The sequence below is a fragment of the Aplidium turbinatum genome, chromosome 5, assembly GCF_918807975.1.
Source record: "Aplidium turbinatum chromosome 5, kaAplTurb1.1, whole genome shotgun sequence".
Taxonomy (NCBI): Eukaryota; Metazoa; Chordata; class Ascidiacea; order Aplousobranchia; family Polyclinidae; genus Aplidium; species Aplidium turbinatum.
This window is the reverse complement of record NC_137476.1, coordinates 23967400-23985164: the sequence shown is the minus strand read 5'-3', so window position 1 is coordinate 23985164 and position 17765 is coordinate 23967400. Positions and strand designations below refer to the sequence as shown.

The 17765-nt window shown below is 37.4% G+C and overlaps 1 protein-coding gene across 1 annotated transcript; it reads right to left on the bottom strand.

Annotated features, from left to right (window-relative positions):
- Positions 1-4096: 4096 nt before the first annotated feature.
- On the bottom strand, positions 4097-4672 carry LOC145771047 (protein FAM200C-like). The gene has a single exon (XM_082582791.1). It carries the CDS (start codon positions 4670-4672, stop codon positions 4097-4099), a length of 576 nt encoding a protein of 191 aa, XP_082438917.1.
- Positions 4673-17765: the final 13093 nt, after the last annotated feature.

Below are 17765 nucleotides of genomic sequence, written 5' to 3'. Positions count from 1 at the left end.
GAAATATTACTCTACCAACCTCTATACCCAAGTCTAGGTCAATAATTCAAACGTAATTACTGTGCGAAACCGCTAAAGCTAAGCAATAGACAGGGTCGTGTTAACCATCTCCTGTGCCCCCCCCCCCAACCGGGGAGGGCATGTTGTTTAGGGCCCCACTCATTACAACTGTTTAATGGTTTTTGGTTTGTTAAAAAAAAATCTGCTACAGAAGCCCGATATAAGCAGTAGTTTAAATCATTCAAGATCGTATTTACTTCTTTTCAAACTCCCGGCGGGGGCCACGCATATTTAGTTTGTGCAGCGTTTTTCGGCTTACAATTTTAGGCTACAACAGGCTAATGCGTAATTTTTTTCAATTTTGCAAAATTTTCTTGCCCTCACCACATCTTCTTTACTTTACTAACGATATGGGCATGCATGCATAGTTTCAGAAATACTAACAAAATAATGCATATTGTAAAATGAATACTGCTCACTCTTTTGTGGACGCAAATGATTTTTTTTGAAATGATAGGCTAACTTAAGCTTTAAACCAAAGCTCCTATCAAATTTAATTTCAACTGATGACAAACTTAAGTTTTCTTTTACAAACTTGAAAAATATTTTCAACAAATTGCAATTTTATTTTTACAAGCTTAAAAAACTATAACAAAATATCACAAGTTTCTGTTGCATAATTTGTAACGTTAAAATCTGTGTTTGGAGATTTGTTTGTATGTTTTTATCAGCAGGTGTCATTACGTGTTGCAAAATTTGTGCTCTCATTCTGCTGGAGTTTGTATTTTTTTATGCTTGTCTTAAGGTAACAATTTGTGATGTAGGTTGCGTTAGGTTTGTTGATTTTTTTCCAGTCCTCAGATTGTAGAAGTATATGTTGCAACAATTTGTTCTATAGCTGTTCATTTGGGTGTTCTCGTTGTTTAAAAGAAATGTTGATTGTTTAGCTGGTATTAGCATCATCTAAAATAAAAATGTAAAATTTATTCCTGCATGATAAGCCTAAAGTTACGTTGTTTTGACCAAGCTATTACTCCAGGCTAGTTACATTTATCAAACCTTACCATAAAGTTTTAGCTGAAACCGCTGTTACAGCGAAACGAAGACCTGGTGAAATAAAGGTTTACTGAAACCAACATAAACCGAAAAGATGATAAAATGCAATATTTATTAGTGTTCAAGATGATTAAATGCAGTATTTATTAGTGTTCAAGATGATTAAATGCAGTATTTATTAAGTTTTTTCGGTCAAGTCATGGGTTTTGCCTTACAATGAACTAAAACCATTCCACTGATTAAAAGATTCATCAAAGTACAACGAAATGTTCAATCAACCTAAACATTCCAAACAACAGTGAAACCTCATATACCAATAAAATCACCAAAAGATCCCACCAATCAATGACAAGTTATGAAACTCGAAAGATCCACTCCCCATAAGAATGCAACACAGTATTCGGAAAGACCTGGAATCGAACCAATAGACCTATCCATCAGATTCAATAGTGAAAACTCCACTCCTGCAAGCAAACAGCTTCACGAAAAAACATGGCTGCAACCAAACCTATAAAAAATTAACAAAACATACAGACTAGTGATGCAAGCCGCGCCGCGCCGCGCCGCGTACGCGGCCGCTTTTGACTTTTTCGCCGCGTGCCGCGCCGCGCCGCTTGCCGCGTAAACTTTCAAGAAATTAATTTTTCGTAAACGTAAACTTTCAAGAAATTAAACTTTCGTAAACGTAAACTTTCAACTTTTCAAGAATCAGCTATGAAACTTCAAATTTAAATTGGAAACACGGATCAGTTATTTTTCCCTTCGGAAACCCTAAGATGGAAAGCTATGCAAATGCAAATTGCAAATGGCTTGCAGTTGACAGGGTTTTAGGGCTTGCTTGTCAGGGAAGCTGTACGAATGTTTTTGGTTAGTAGCCTAGCTGATAAGCTCAGTTACCAGGCTATAGGCCTAGCGCAACTACCGCATTATTTACTATATCAGTTAGCCCAGTGAGTTCAGGCTATAAGTTTTACTCTTGTGTGTGTAGTTCATATAGCCACTGGCATTATAATTGCATTATTGCTTACAAAAAGTGTTCAAAAGTCCTGATACTGGATCCAGGAACATTCTATTTGTCTTAGTTTGTATTATGTCTTAGAACTTAGATGCATTGCTGATAAGAGAATATGATCTGGTTAGCCTGGCCAATTAGTGCACAACTGTATTGGTACTAGGTTACCAGTTATATGCCATGGATGCTTTTTCCTACAATTGACTTTCTAAACAATAACTCGTTAAAATATTTTTTTTTAATTTTGTAATTTGCGGTGTGCGGTGCGGTGCAGTGTCAAAGTTCCAGATAAATTGCGGTGTGCGGTGCGGTGCGCGGATAGATGAGTCAGTTGCGGTGCGGTGTGCGGATAAAAATTTTGGGTTCGCTGCATCTCTAATACAGACACATACAGAACATATATAAAACATATACATACAGACAGTTTGCTAACTTAAACGCGATCAGCTCCCACTACGTATGGTACGAGAAGAAAAACAAACATTTGTTTATGGCATTTAAATCGTGATGCTCTATATGCCTAGAACCAAAAGATCCCACCAATCAATGACAAGTTATGAAACTCGAAAGATCCACTCCCCATAAGAATGCAACACAGTATTCGGAAAGACCTGGAATCGAACCAATAGACCTATCCATCAGATTCAATAGTGAAAGCTCCACTCCTGCAAGCAAACAGCTTCACGAAAAAACATGGCTGCAACCAAACCTATAAAAAATTAACAAAACATACAGACACATACAGAACATATATAAAACATATACATACAGACAGTTTGCTAACTTAAACGCGATCAGCTCCCACTACGTATTGTACGAGAAGAAAAACAAACATTCGTTTATGGTATTTAAATCGTGATGCTCTATATGCCTAGAACCAAACGATCTGCAGTTTAAATCAGCAACACTACATTAGCAAATATTTTGTGAGATTGATATTTTTATGTTTGTTGAGCAAGAAATATAAATAACGTTAATAAACCTTTATGATCTTCAAGTATATGCTTTAGGTGTGTTTAGGACTTGTATTGGAATAATAATTATGGCAGTACTTCGAAGCGAAGATGAAAAATAGTTAAAATCACATCATTTACAAGCTCTCACTCTCAATACTTTAGAAACCGTAAATAATTCTTCTGCCAGCCTTTGCTTACTGGACTTTAGACCTTGCTAGGCTATTCTGAAGATATCATTATACAGGAAGCAGGCTGAGTTCGTGCAATCCACAGCAACAACGGCTTATGAGAGTTTTACGCCTAACCACCAACAGCTGTGTAGAACAAAACGGTTTTATTAATATCACTCTTAACAGATTCGAAAAATAAGAAAGGAACACATTTCAAAAACAATTATTATTTATCATATTTAATAAACCAATACTATCATAGAATGATGTCACGCGCCGAAATCAGATGGTGATACCCTACCTGTGGTGCTACCCGGTGATACCCGTAAGGTGATAGAACCTGTGGTGCTACTTCCGGTGATACCGATGGGGCAATAGACATGCATCTCCAACTACTAATGACTACAGGAATTTATATTTAGCTTTCATTAATGTGAGGGATGTAATTGTTTTTCGGAAACCAAAAGTTTAATTCGAGACTTTGTAGCTGATATTGCACACCTCAGATCGGCTTCACAATCAATAAGTTTGTTTCGATGTTTTGTTTTTATGTTCAAAAGTGTAGAAAAGCCACTTTTGCACAGATAAGTGGACGAAAACAGAAGAAGTGTGCGTATCGCCACGCTACCCACTCCCTTGTATATGTGCAAATATTTAACCCAAAAATCAGTTAGTGGAATTGCTTCATAATCGTCTTTTGCAGTGGAGTTACACTTTATTTCCAAAAACTCCTCTTGCAAACCGTCGGGAAGAATGTCCTCGTTAACACGAAAGGGATTTCTTGTCATCTTCCATTCTGGAAGGTCGGTGTCACCCAAGTCTGGGAAATAGCGTTCGAATTCTTGTTTCAAAAGCTGAAGGTGAGCCTCCACTTCAGCCTTAAGCTCACCTTCCAGCTCAAGTTACTTTTTGTCAAGTGCAGTATCTAGATTGGGAAATGAAGCTGCATTTCCTATTTGTTTTCGGCGGTGCCACAACCCCAGCTTTTCCACAAATGCTCGAATGGAATCATAGCTATTAATCCGGTTAGTATTTCTGCCCTGCAAGAGCAGATTTAAGTTATTGAGGGCCTCGAAAATGTCCACGAGGTATGCCAACTCCAGCTGAAACTTCTCTGATGAAAATGGCAGAAGGAGATCTTGCTTCCCATGAGCTTCCAAAAATAGCATCAGTTCATCTCTCATTTCATACACGCGGGCTAACATATTACCTTTCGATAACCAACGAACAGATGTATGGAAGAGGAGAGTCTCATGGTTCGAATCCATATCCTTGCACAACTTGGTAAACAGTCTCGTATTGACGGCACTGGTTTTGACGAAGTTGACGGCTCGTATGATTACTGTAAGCTTATCTTTCATTGCAGCTGGTAGAGTCCTGGAGGCCAGAGCCTCACGGTGAATCACGCAGTAAGATCCAATGGCACTGGGACTTTTTGGCTTTATCCTGGCAATAAATCCACTTCTAGATCCAATCATTGCTGGAGCACCGTCAGTGCAGACACCCACAAGTTTATCTCATTTTAAATCATTGTTGTCAAAAAATGTGGTGACAACTTGGAATATGTCTTCTGCTTTAGTAGTCGTTTCGAGAGGTCTGCAAAACAGCATTTCCTCTTCAATTGACATCATGGCAAGACTACAAGCTACCGGCACTAGACTAAATTAAACTGTTTCATCACGACCCCAAAATTTCATTACGCGACGTTTAGTCACATGCGTTTAGTCACATAGTTTGACATCGCTCGCGCCCCCCTTGTGAACCTTTCGCGCCCCCCAGTTTAAGAACCGCTGGTTTAGACTTAATGTAATACTTTAAAATACAATAAACACAGATATCGTTTCGTTTTATCACAAGTAGTCCACGGACTCTACTCGAGTAGCCTACTTAGAAAAGAAAAACAAATAAAGTGCTTACTTAACTTTCAGTGTCATGTAAATTGTTCTTTACATACCTGTCGCTTTTTGCGCCTAGTGCAACCAGCAAGAGCATCTCTGAAAATCATAGGCCCACCACTCTCACGGAGGAATGGCCACCGGCCTAAAGGTCTATTCATAACTGTGACATTCCCAAAGCTCGAAAAACGTTTAGGCCTGTTCTGCTTCTGATTTTCCTCAATGTACTCATGATTGTGAGTAAATCTTCTGCATCGTACATTTCCAGTTGGTGGACTGGGTGGACTGTTCCAGTACATTTCCACTTGATCAGAAAGAACACTTGCCATGAAGTGACTTGCTTGAAGTGTACCTCTGCTGCATTTCTCAGTCACTGTAAACAAATAAAAATATTTCGACGGGGAATATTTGTAAACACTTAAGAATATTTCTAAAACAAATAAGAATATTTGTAAACACTCTTTTTTTATTAGTAGACTACGAAGTATTAACCAACATACAATTACGTTTAAACGTTTTTAGCAAACTCATCAGCAATGTCTTTATCAGGAAACTAACCTACAGCAAAAAATGACTATGAGATACAAATAATACACAATTTGCACAGTAACAGGCTGAGTAGCTAAAGAAACACATTCAAAAGGTGCTAGGATTATTTTGTTTAGAGGTATTTATCAAAATGTGACAAATGTTGCATTGCGAAAACAACGAGCGATAAAAAATACAAATTTGAATTTAATTTGTATGTTAGTTTACTGTATTATTTGAATAATGCATTCTGCATTCCTATTGATTGGTTGTCAATTATTATCTGTAGTGGTATTGCAAAATTACTTTCTCCAAAAGCTACTGTAGATAACTTAATACAAATTATTTTCAAAAATTGAGGTAAATTTAAGTTTTGCTTGTTTAAAGTTACCAAACTGCCTAAAACATAAATTTAGTTACAAATGAAATTAAAAGGTTCAAAAAGTATTGTTACCCATGTAGGCTACCTCTTTGACAGGCGTCGGTTGTTGACCGTTTTGGGTTACTTGTGCCCTGACAAAGTCCCCACTTTCTGGGTTGTTCTCTGCAGTCTGCACAATGTAGGATCAGAATTGTCGATTGGGGCAAGAGTGGTCTCTAAACAGAAACAATTAATTGCATTAGTTATTGCATTACTTTGCAACCTTTTTTCATTTGTAACCTACTTAAAAACTTCAGTAGCCTAGCACACTTAGGCAAAAATATTATTCAAAAACAATAAATGTACTGTAAATGTATTTTCTGATCAATATTGGGAAGTTTTTGCTCTTGTTTCAATAAAAACAAACGCACAGACAGTGCATTTAGCTTCACAATTTTTGAACACTTTTTGATAGTTGTGATCAACTTCTACCAATGCAACCTATCCGTGACACTTTTTTAAACAAAATTGGTCATTGATGGCTTTTGATCAATAGCAAACATGAAGAACAAATGTTCACTCAACTATACTAAGTGGTGTAGCCTACGGTATGGGCTATTTGCAGCAGCATATCAATAGCTGTTTTTAAAATTTGCTCGAGATATTCAACAAAAATCACCAAATTATCACAATGGAATTTGTCAAGTTTTAAGTAGCCTATTAAGAGTTCTGCCATTTCGTAGTTCAATTAAGTTTGCTTTTGCTTATAGGCAGTGTTCCCTCTAAGGTGCGCAACTGAGCAAATGCGCAGTACTAGGGGAAAGTGGTGTAACGTGGACCAGTGTGTAATTTGGACCAGTCCCCTAACTCAAAAAATAAAAATCGTTTTGTCAGTATTTTTGAACAGCTTGAAAGAAAAAATAATAATAGCCCGGATGTGAAAAACTCAGCTCATTAGGTTTAGAAACGTGGACGAGAGATTGGAATTTGTGGTTTTGGGTATGCTGATGTTATTTTGGGGAGTTGATTGCTAAGCGCTGAGACGTTATTGGCATGACGTTTGAGTCTGATATGATGTTGGTATTATCTTTAACCTATAAGGAGATGTTGTGCTCAATTACAAGACTTGTAACCAAGTGTGGAAGTCATAGTTGATAATTTTTAACAGTGCATGACAGTGTGTAATTTGGACCAGTCATCTCACCTATGCAGCATCGCGTCAGTTCAAAATTCCCAAAGCTGTAGTGTTAAAACATGTCCATAACAGGCTACCAATAAATATGATACACAAGTGTCAAAAGCCATTGGTCGACAACTTGATCTTCCCGAAAATATTGAAGATCAACTGGTCAAACATGTTTTGGAAATGGAGTGAAGATTTTATGGTTTAGGGGCCATAGATTTAAGAAAGCTTGCATATGACATTGCGTCTGTCAATAATATCAATACCCGCTTCAACAGTGAAAAGGGCCTGGCTGAAAAAGATTGGCTTTAGGGATTCTTGAACCGTCATCCAGAAATTTCATTTCGAAGACCTCAAGCAACTTCAGTTGAAATTACATACTCCAATGGTCCAAAATACACACCCAAATGGTCCAAAATACACACCATATGTGTAATTTGGACCATTTTTGAACATTTTTTATTGCTTAATTATTCTGTATTTTTTTATTGTATGTGATTTATATTTTCTACACTGGTTTGCAAGTACCTAGACTGTATCTGGGTGAAAAATGATACACATTGACCGGAAGTTGGCTGAGTTGTGCTTATTTTTCTTTAAGGGGTTCAAAATACACACCTTTCCCCTACCAGACTATTTGCGCAGTAAAATCTCATTCTTGCGCACTTGCAATTTCCAAATTTAAAAGTAAAACGATCTTCAACATTATTTTTGGACAGAACGCTTCTGCGCTTATCGCATTTATACCTTGTGCTGATGCACATGAGCATACAGTACCCTTTTGTTACATCACAATCCTTTGTCTTTGCTTCACAAACACTCCACACTCGTGGATCAGGGTTGCCAACCTAGCGGTTTTCATGCCCAATTGGGCTGGTTTTCGTCCTTAGTTGTGGAAGTTTTTTGAAGGTTGCGGGTTGCGTTTTTTTGGGATGGTTTGAGTAATGTGTCTCAAAACAACATGAGATTGCTAAAACTTGTTGAAAGGAGTGAATATAGTCGAGATTGAAATGTACTATAGTTAGGTAATTCAATTTAACTCAGTATTAAAATGCTCATGCTCACTAAATCAAATATTTGCTCAGCGTAAAATTTTCTTAGAGGGAACACTGCTTATAGGTGAAGATGTCGGCTACGGTACTTTTATTCCTTAGGAAGACAAGGTACAAATGCGAACTTCAGCAAACGGTGGCCTTTATCTGAAAGAAAAACGTTCTGCACAAGACTTGGCCAAATTCCACGATAGAGCAAGAGCTTGCTCGATGCTCAGAGCTACGGCCGTGTGACATACGAAAAAAAAATCGATTTCTTGTCTTGAAATTTAACATTTGTCGCAAATGGATTTCAGGTCAACCGTACTGTTCCGCTTGGTGAAAAAAGTCTATTTCAATCCATCGTCTTATACTCTATGAACGCTAGACTTTGCGAAATAAGAAACTGCAAGATGAAGCAAAAGCGATAGTTCAACTTTCTGGATGTGCGATTGAGCAATGCACTTCAGGCAGCCCTCTAAAGCCTATTTCAGTTTTGAAAGCAAAGAATATGAAAACTTCACAGAACTTCTGGCTAACGATTTCGAGCTGACTTGCGCATTAAAACAAAACAGATCAAACAGCCCTTAAATGAATATAATTATGAATAAATTTTTGTAAGACTTGGGATCGCTGTGCACGAGTTGTTTCATAGCACATGCAGTATATATAGTAGATGTCGCAGCAAGCCGGTTGCGGAGTAGCGTACCAGCTACTCATCGTGTACACCTGACTATAGTTGGATGGATAGATGTTTATTGGTTGCTGCGAAAAATATGTGCGATAAATCGAAACACAATGTACAGTAAAACTGTTGAAAAGATCGCAATCAAAAAAAGAAAAGAAACTGATACAGCAATAGCATAACCGCAACGGGAGGATGCGAAGTAACCATTCAAGGTCTTCAAGTCAAGCAGCCACCCTTGAACTCATCAATAATAATTCTAATGCTGTTTCTTTGCTTTAGACTACAAGGTTTACCAGTCGATGATACAAAGCTCACTATTTCCCTTTACTACTGTAGATGGTTTAAAAATGCAACAAAGTGTTGCCGACTCACTAAATCGGCCAAAAATGCCCAAGTTTCCAAATTTTAATGAAGCTCCATACTGAACGATGCAGAAAATCCAATAAAGAAGAATCAAGCACTTCATAATTACTGTATTTAAAGTTAACTTAAACCTTTCACAAATTGAGTTTTACTTCAGCTGGACTATTTTCAAAACAAACTTGAAAATTTGCTAGGCCTACATGTTGAAGTGACGTTTTTGACACTTGCGTTCAAAACGAGTATTCATTCCAGAGACAGATTAGCCAACAATTTGACAAGTTCAGTGCCAATAAGCTTCTTGTAAATAAACATAGGCCCAGAGTTGCTCAAACTACAATTTAAAACTAGCTTGAGTTTGTCCTTAGTTTGAGAATTTTGTAGGCCTCATGATTTAGATAGAAACCTATAAAGTTGATTTATGCAACTTCGAATTTTGCTGAACACGTTGGCTTGTTGATAGGGCCTATGTAAAAAATCACCAAATTCGTCTGGCAAAATAATGTAAATAAAAAAACTGGAAGAATTGCAATATCAAATAATATTTTAAATTAAAAGTATGTCTTGTCACTCTTTATTCTCTAAAAGTAGTCGTTGTCAGTTTGTCACTGATGCGTAGATCTACGTCAAAGCATTCTGCAGATTGCAGTAATCTTAGATACAAACTCTGGTGTCGTTATTGTGCGTGTCGCAAAAAAAAAAATAGAAAATGAAAAGTCTTAAGTAGGCTATTTTATTTTTATTAATTATTATCTGATTTAAATCTTGCAGTCAGTTCTGCTTAGCCTACTTAGGCTATGTCTTCGTTTCCTGACATTTTGTCACAAAATCAATTTTTTAATTTAAAAAAAGGCAATAATCTCCAGATTTTTTAGCAAACAACTGGCATGTCAGGGTTATCAAAAATTGAGTACTTTCAGAAAAACAACTCTACACAGCATTTAAAGCACCAGGCAAGCAACAATTTTGCTGCTTGATTTATTGCTGCCAAATCTTTCACAACACCGCCTATAAAAAAAAAACAAATGCGCTTTTGTTGACTTGCTACTATTGACTCATAAAATAAGCCACAAGAAAATCAAAAATGCACGAATCGCCAACGCTTTTCAATTCAACAAACATCATTTGATAACAAGTGTTACCACGACAAAATTTCCTGTTGATCAAGAAAGTTTTCATTTTAATGACTTCCTTTGCGATGACTTTCCAAATGAATTTTGGAAAAATATTCATTTGCAGTCTGTTTGCTTTGTGGAAGAAAACAACCAATTCAGTGATTTCCGAAACTTTTGTAACGAGTCAAAGTTGCAATAGTTGATTAGTGCCGACTTGAAGGGATTCTCAACTTTTTTAAATTGCATTGAGTGTTACGCAAAGTCATCTCGTATCAAGAACATAGTCACAGAGCTAGGAGGGACAATCTCTCCCCCCCAAATATTTAATACTATTGTAATTAATGTTGAATGACGATTGTCCCCCCCCCCCCCCCCCCCCTTTCAAGTTGGGTCATATCAGAAACTTTGCATATATGGGTCATAATTAAAGTTTTCTCCCAGCACCATTGTAAAATTAAAGTACCGTAATGCGAGGTTAGATTAAGCCGTGGTGATACTTTGGCCAAATCCAAAAAGCGAGTTTAGGCTATCAGTTTTCATGCTGGTGTTCTATATCTTTCTCAACTGGTTTTATTTGGTTTGATGTTATAGATAGCCTATGAAAGTCTGCAAAACATGTGTGTAAAGTGGTTTATGATTAAGAGACCTAAAATGCTGGGCATTTTATTAACGGTACCCATTTTCAAGTATTTTATTGAGTTTGTACCGCTGCACTTTTTGTGAAACTAAAAATCTGTTGAATGTACCGTAGTGATCATATGTTTCACAAGTAGTAAAAATACATCTTCAAAATACAATGTGTATTTATATAAAAATCTTTGCAGGTTTCAAATTTTGAGGGGAGGACAAAGTTTCCCAAGGTTGATGATACAAAAAGTGCAACTTTGGCCAACTACATTCCAACTTTGGCCCACTGCCCAACAGCTTTTCCCACTTTCCTGCATTCGGTGCTTTGTCCTTTTAAATTTAGAAATGGGTTACGTCTAGTACACTCCCCAGTCTTGAACTAATCCAAATCTTAAATCTAAACCTATCCCTAAACCTCATTGACCCAAACCTTAGAGGCTAGCCCCAATCTTAACCCCAACTCAAAGGACAGGGGAGCATGCTAGACATAAATAGGTGTTGGTAATTCTTGTTTTATTGTAGGCTATACTTTGAACAGCATTATAGAGTACCGGTGCGGTACCAGAACAAGGAAAAATTTTAACAGTGTCACTTTAACATTAAAATATGCCTTTTACAGAATTTAGTTACCAGCAGTGGTGGCCAAACTGGGCGACCGCCCAGGGCCCGCGCTTATCCAAAATATGCACAAATAAAATTTACATTCAGCACTAGCAGAAGGATAACTTAAACTTTCTTTACTTGACTTGAACTTTTCCACCATAGTTTATAGAATTCATCCTTATTGTTTTTGTTGTTGTATCATGTTATTTCCTTTTTGTGTTATTGTGATTTATGGTTATTTGAGTTTGCGTACTTTAATTTGTCTGCAGGGGTTCTCAGTTTTTATTTATATTAAATGCAGGGGTTCTAGGTTTTTTTTATATTAAATGTTTATAACCCCTTATAACAGCAGAACCGCTGCTGGCGTAACAAAGCTTCGATGGCACAAAGGTAACACGATGAGTCTCAGTTAATTTCCAGTAATATTAAGAGTCTCTGTTAAAATTGAATCTTATGAGTAAATCTTATATTATATGTCAAAATTGTTTTGTGCAGAGGTATATAAAGCACTTTCAGAAAAAGGAAAAAGAAACAGTTTCGTAATTTAAAATTGGCAAATTCCAACAATGTTTACGAACTAGGTTGAACCGTTGGTTGAACTCCTGCTAGTGAGATTCCATTGCAGAGGTGAATCGCGGATACACTGAATAAGCAATAAATGGCCATTTTAACAGACTCACTTGAGAAAGCTGCCGGTGAAAGGTTATTTGAGTAAAAAATGATCCATCAATATTATCTCGGTGCACAACAAGTGAGTTTTCTTAAGAAGCGCAACTAGCCTAGATTTATTCTCACTTTTGGGTTCAGTGAGTTTTTAAGAAACGTAAATGTTATGTGAGAATTACGTTTTGTAGAGAGCTAAAAACAATGGAAATTCATTCGGGTCCCTACAATCACTCCCTGCAAATTTTAAGACCGTGGGATCGAAGATCACACGTCTTAAAATTAACAAAAAGGTGAAAGTAAAACTAAAAAATAAACACGATAATTGATGCAATAATGTGGTTATGCAGGTCGTAAAAATCGGATTGAAAAGTCCTTTTAAAAAGCATGAAGAAATGGCGTTAAATGATGAGCAAACAAAGGCACAAAAATATAGAAGCGTGTTAAAAATAATCGCAAGTTTCATCGGATGAAAGTCTGGCGCAAGCAAGCCTTGACTTGCCATGTTTAATTTTTATTTTTTTATGTATATATATATTTTTTTTTTTTAAAGAGAAATCATGCGAGCGTGGCGTGTGTTCGTCTTTAAGTCTCTGGCTTGATTCGGATAATGTTTTTATACTTCAGAGTTCATTGTGAAGCATCCATATGATTAGGCTTCTCACTTCATCAGAGTGTTCTGTTGCGTTTCGAGCTTTCCGAATCGAACCAGGCTTTGTGCGTCACTGCCAGTAAATCTGCTCTGGTGATTTCTCCTGAAAGTAATACAAATACAAGGTGCAGAAATAATGTGTTGTAGCTAAAACAGTATATAAAAAACGACATCAAAACAATGCAAAGCGAATGAATTCACGCAAGAGCAATTAACAATTACAGCAGCACTCACTACAAGACTTCTTATTCCGAAAAAAAGCAAATAGTCGAATTATTGGTAGAGAATTAGAGATAATTTAGAAATACCGTCTGGGATGTAGAAAAAGGTAAAGAAACATAGAAAAGGTCGCAAGATAACGTTGAAAGAATGTAGAGGTAGAGTATTGAAACGAAGAGAGAAAAAACACACACGCATTTGGCTAACGCGATCGATTGACGAGAATCAAAATATCTGACCACAACTGACGGATGGCACTTGTGCAGAAGTTGAACTTCGTTTATGAAGTTGCAAAAAGCTTCGGCAAAAAATACAGCCAGCGATTTAGCTTGAGCTGCAAAAAAACTGCTATAGTTGCAGTGTATCGCGATGCGATTGAGGGCCTAAGCAATGTTGTTTTAAAAATGAGAATAGACTGTGCTATTTCTCAGGCAATGTCAAAACATGCCCTACAACATGCCAGGTTGACCTCGATAAAAAGTAAAAAATAGCTATGTGGGGACCACATTTAGGTACCATTAGCCACATGCTTTGAAAGGGTACGTGGGGGCCAAGTTTGGACTCCATTAGCCACGTTGCTCAGACAAGATTGCGTGGGGGCTTGATTGCTCCATTAGCCACGCTGCTCAGACAAGATTGCGTGGGGGCTTGATTGCTCCATTAGCCACGCTGCTCAGACAATAAACAAAAAGTTCAAGCATAGTAGCTTGTAAAAATCAGTGCTATCAAAAAAGCGTTATTACGTCAGAAATTTTGTCCCACGTCAACAAAATGCGCCAGCGCAAATTTGTATATATTTAGAAAAAATAGCAATTTATTTATAGTAAGAACTATGCCGAATTTATGTAGAACAGAGAATAAAGATAAATGAGAGAAAATACGACAGAGTTTAACGCGTACCAATTCATTATACTTTCCAAAAGGCTGTCAACAAAAACACTACGTTTTCATTCATTCATTCCAAAAAGCCTTTTTGCGAACGCATTGTGATTAGAAGGCGAAGTCGTCAACAAAATTACGGTACTCGTTGTAGCTTTTGAATTACAGGCATTTGTCTCTATCAACGATCATCGATGTAAAATAACGTTGTTTTTGTGAATTAGGCAAAAGCGCTTTTTGCTTTAACGTTAAAATGCAGTATGAAGGACAGTGTGCGAGACAAGCATACAAGTTAATTATCAACATACTTTCTACAACGTCTAATAGCGTTGTAACTGAGAAAATATTTAGCAATACGAGATAAAACATTATCGCTTCCATTTGAAAATTGGGCGGTTGATAAAAGGCAATAGATAGATTAAAAAACAAAATGAAAACAAGCACTCGCCGTTAGTTGATTTCTTCAGTTCGGTAGCAGAAACTCTTTGATTTTCGATCTTTTTCGGCTTGAAGTTGACTATAAACTAATACTCCTTTTTGGTTGAATTTTCCTGTTCTCTTCTTACTTCTTTCTTGCCAAGGAAACACTCGGGGCACCAATGCAGGGGTTCTCAGTTTTTATTTATATTAAATGCAGGGGTTCTAGGTTTTTTTTATATTAAATGTTTATAACCCCTTATAACAGCAGAACCGCTGCTGGCGTAACAAAGCTTCGATGGCACAAAGGTAACACGATGAGTCTCAGTTAATTTCCAGTAATATTAAGAGTCTCTGTTAAAATTGAATCTTATGAGTAAATCTTATATTATATGTCAAAATTGTTTTGTGCAGAGGTATATAAAGCACTTTCAGAAAAAGGAAAAAGAAACAGTTTCGTAATTTAAAATTGGCAAATTCCAACAATGTTTACGAACTAGGTTGAACCGTTGGTTGAACTCCTGCTAGTGAGATTCCATTGCAGAGGTGAATCGCGGATACACTGAATAAGCAATAAATGGCCATTTTAACAGACTCACTTGAGAAAGCTGCCGGTGAAAGGTTATTTGAGTAAAACATGATCCATCAATATTATCTCGGTGCACAACAAGTGAGTTTTCTTAAGAAGCGCAACTAGCCTAGATTTATTCTCACTTTTGGGTTCAGTGAGTTTTTAAGAAACGTAAATGTTATGTGAGAATTACGTTTTGTAGAGAGCTAAAAACAATGGAAATTCATTCGGGTCCCTACATGTCGATACCGTGTTGTAGGGGGCCCTCATGTTACTTCTTGTCCAGGGCCCACAAAACCTTAAGGCCACCACTGGTTACCGACATGAATTAAAACAAATTATACAAATTTTGAAATGCCAAGAGTACATAAGCGCCGTGTTGGAGCAAGCCGATACTAGGATTACACTGACGAAACCCTCGAAGAATGTCTAAAACGAATACATTCTGGGGAACTTTCTCAGCGTGATGCTGAGAAATTATACAGAAAAGTCTACCAAGAAGTACTCTGATGAACAAGTTAAAGGGCAAGCACAAGAAAACAATTTGTAGACCACCTGTCCTATCCTTTGAAGAAGAGAGGTTAATCCTAAGCAGAGTAGGCCTACAGGCCATGTGTGATTACGGCTTTCCTGCCACGACTCAAGATGTTCGCCATTATGTAAAGAGTTATCTGGACATGAAAAGTAGAGTTGTCAAAGGATTCCAAAATAATATACCTGGTACTGAATACATGTTTTATTTTATGAAAAGACATTCTGATTAGTGATTAGGCCTACACAAAGCGAATTGCAACAAACATAAAACGAGCTCGAGCAAAGGTAAATGAGACTGTTTTAACAGACTACCACAACAACATCTTCAATGCATTACAAGCAGTGGCATAGGAGCATATGCTGCCGCCCTTGGCTTTCGTTGAAAATTCCGCTCTGACTGCAGTAAATTATGAAATAGTTTCATGTTCAAGCAATCTTTTCAATAAAAATAATTACAAATAATGTGCCGCGTCTCAGAAGTTCTATATTGCTAGAGAAAGAAGCCTCACTGTCTCAGCGTGAAGGCCAAAAATAAAAGACAAAAAATAGACAACAAATGTATTAGGCAAATAAAAGATCAATAGTCCACCCCGTTAGCTCAGTGGTTACGCGCCCGGCTCAAGATCACGCTGCGCTGGTTCGACTCTCGGGGTGTGGGCTTGAGCAACGCATTTCATGACTGCTCTCCATTCAGCGGCACCTATTGAATGGAATAATTCCCAGGCAACAACACTTCAACAACAACAGTCTACCAATCTCGGTAACCGGCCCTGCGTCAAGCCAGGAATAACCAATCAAGGCTTTGTCAGTCCGAGGATAATGATTCAAAACCAATCAACCAAAAAAAAAAACGCCTCTGAACGTAGTCACTTTCTATAGAAAGAATCGATAGAGCTGATTGCCGATCATCATTCATGGTAAATATGGTGTCGAATCAAGTAGGTGTGATTTAGCTAACCACTGTAAAACATCAAACGCTGTTGCATTACGATCAAACGTGGTTTCACTGCTTCGCACCAGCCTCTTAAATCTGTCAATTTCCACAGCTAACTCCAAAAAGTCCACCTCGTCGTCATAAGTGCTTTTAAAAGCGTTGGTGAATCCATTGTGACTTTCGCTTTGCAGCAGCGTGTGAGGATTCAAAAATCCAAACATATCATTCAAGTGGTGTATGACGTACGTAAACCTAGTTTCAGCTTCAAATTTAAATCTGTCCAAAGCTTGAAACATGCATCGTCTTACTTGCTAGCTGTCTCTTTGTAAATCATTTTCTTGTTTTACTTTTTATTTATTTTTGCATTCCTTCATTTCTCGTGCTGTGTGCACTGTGCAGCCTCATTTTGCCGCCCCCTTGCAGCCTGTCGCAGAGCCAGAACCGCCAAATGGCTGCTAAGTACGCCACCGATTATAAGCAATCCCACCTTGCAACAAATGGAGCTATCAACCATGATGAGACCTGTCTCATCAATGATCCTGGGAGTGTTAAATGCATTATGAAACGCGGAACAATCTTTGAACGGGTTATCAATCATACTAAAAATGGAGTGTCTATTATGATGTGTGGGAATGCGGAAGAAGAGGTGCTGCCTCCCTATTGTGTCTACAAGTCGAAGGCAGTTGTGATGGATTCTTGGGTTAGAGGAGGGCCCCCAGGTTCTAAATTCATCTGGATGGTTTGACGAAGCTATATTCGAAATTTTTTTATAAGTTTATATATATTTTTTGATCTTACTTCAATATATATATTTATTTCATAGTGAGATAGACTAGGTACAGTAGTCCCTACACAAACATTAATTTAAATGCCTGTGGCATTTTCAGCAGGAACAAAATAATCACAAAACTGGGGCACAGTATCCCCGATTTACGGTAAGCTGTGTCTCAAAACTGGACCAAAGTTAGCCCATTTTACGGTAATTGTTCACGCAAATAGAGTCATTCTGCAGTGTATTTAAATGTTTGAACTGAAAGTATGCTACGGTAGGCCTACTCATATGAATGTTGTCAATTTCTCGAACAACTGTCGCGCCGAGTCAATGCAAACAAACAATTATTTCAGTTTAAAAAATGTAATCAGAAACTTTTATTCAATTTATTTTACAACTTTTGTAGGCTACGGGAACGTTCAAATATTACGTAACGCTTTTTTTTCCGAATTTTTGACCCCCCCCCCCATGTAACGCCAACGTAACGTTTGTTTCAACCCCCCCTCCCCCCATGTAACGCTTTTTCACTACGAATTCAG

Bases quoted from the DNA above. Each gene is read 5' to 3' on its own strand.
- LOC145771047 (XM_082582791.1), bottom strand. From the start codon at position 4,672: ATGATTGGATCTAGAAGTGGATTTATTGCCAGGATAAAGCCAAAAAGT.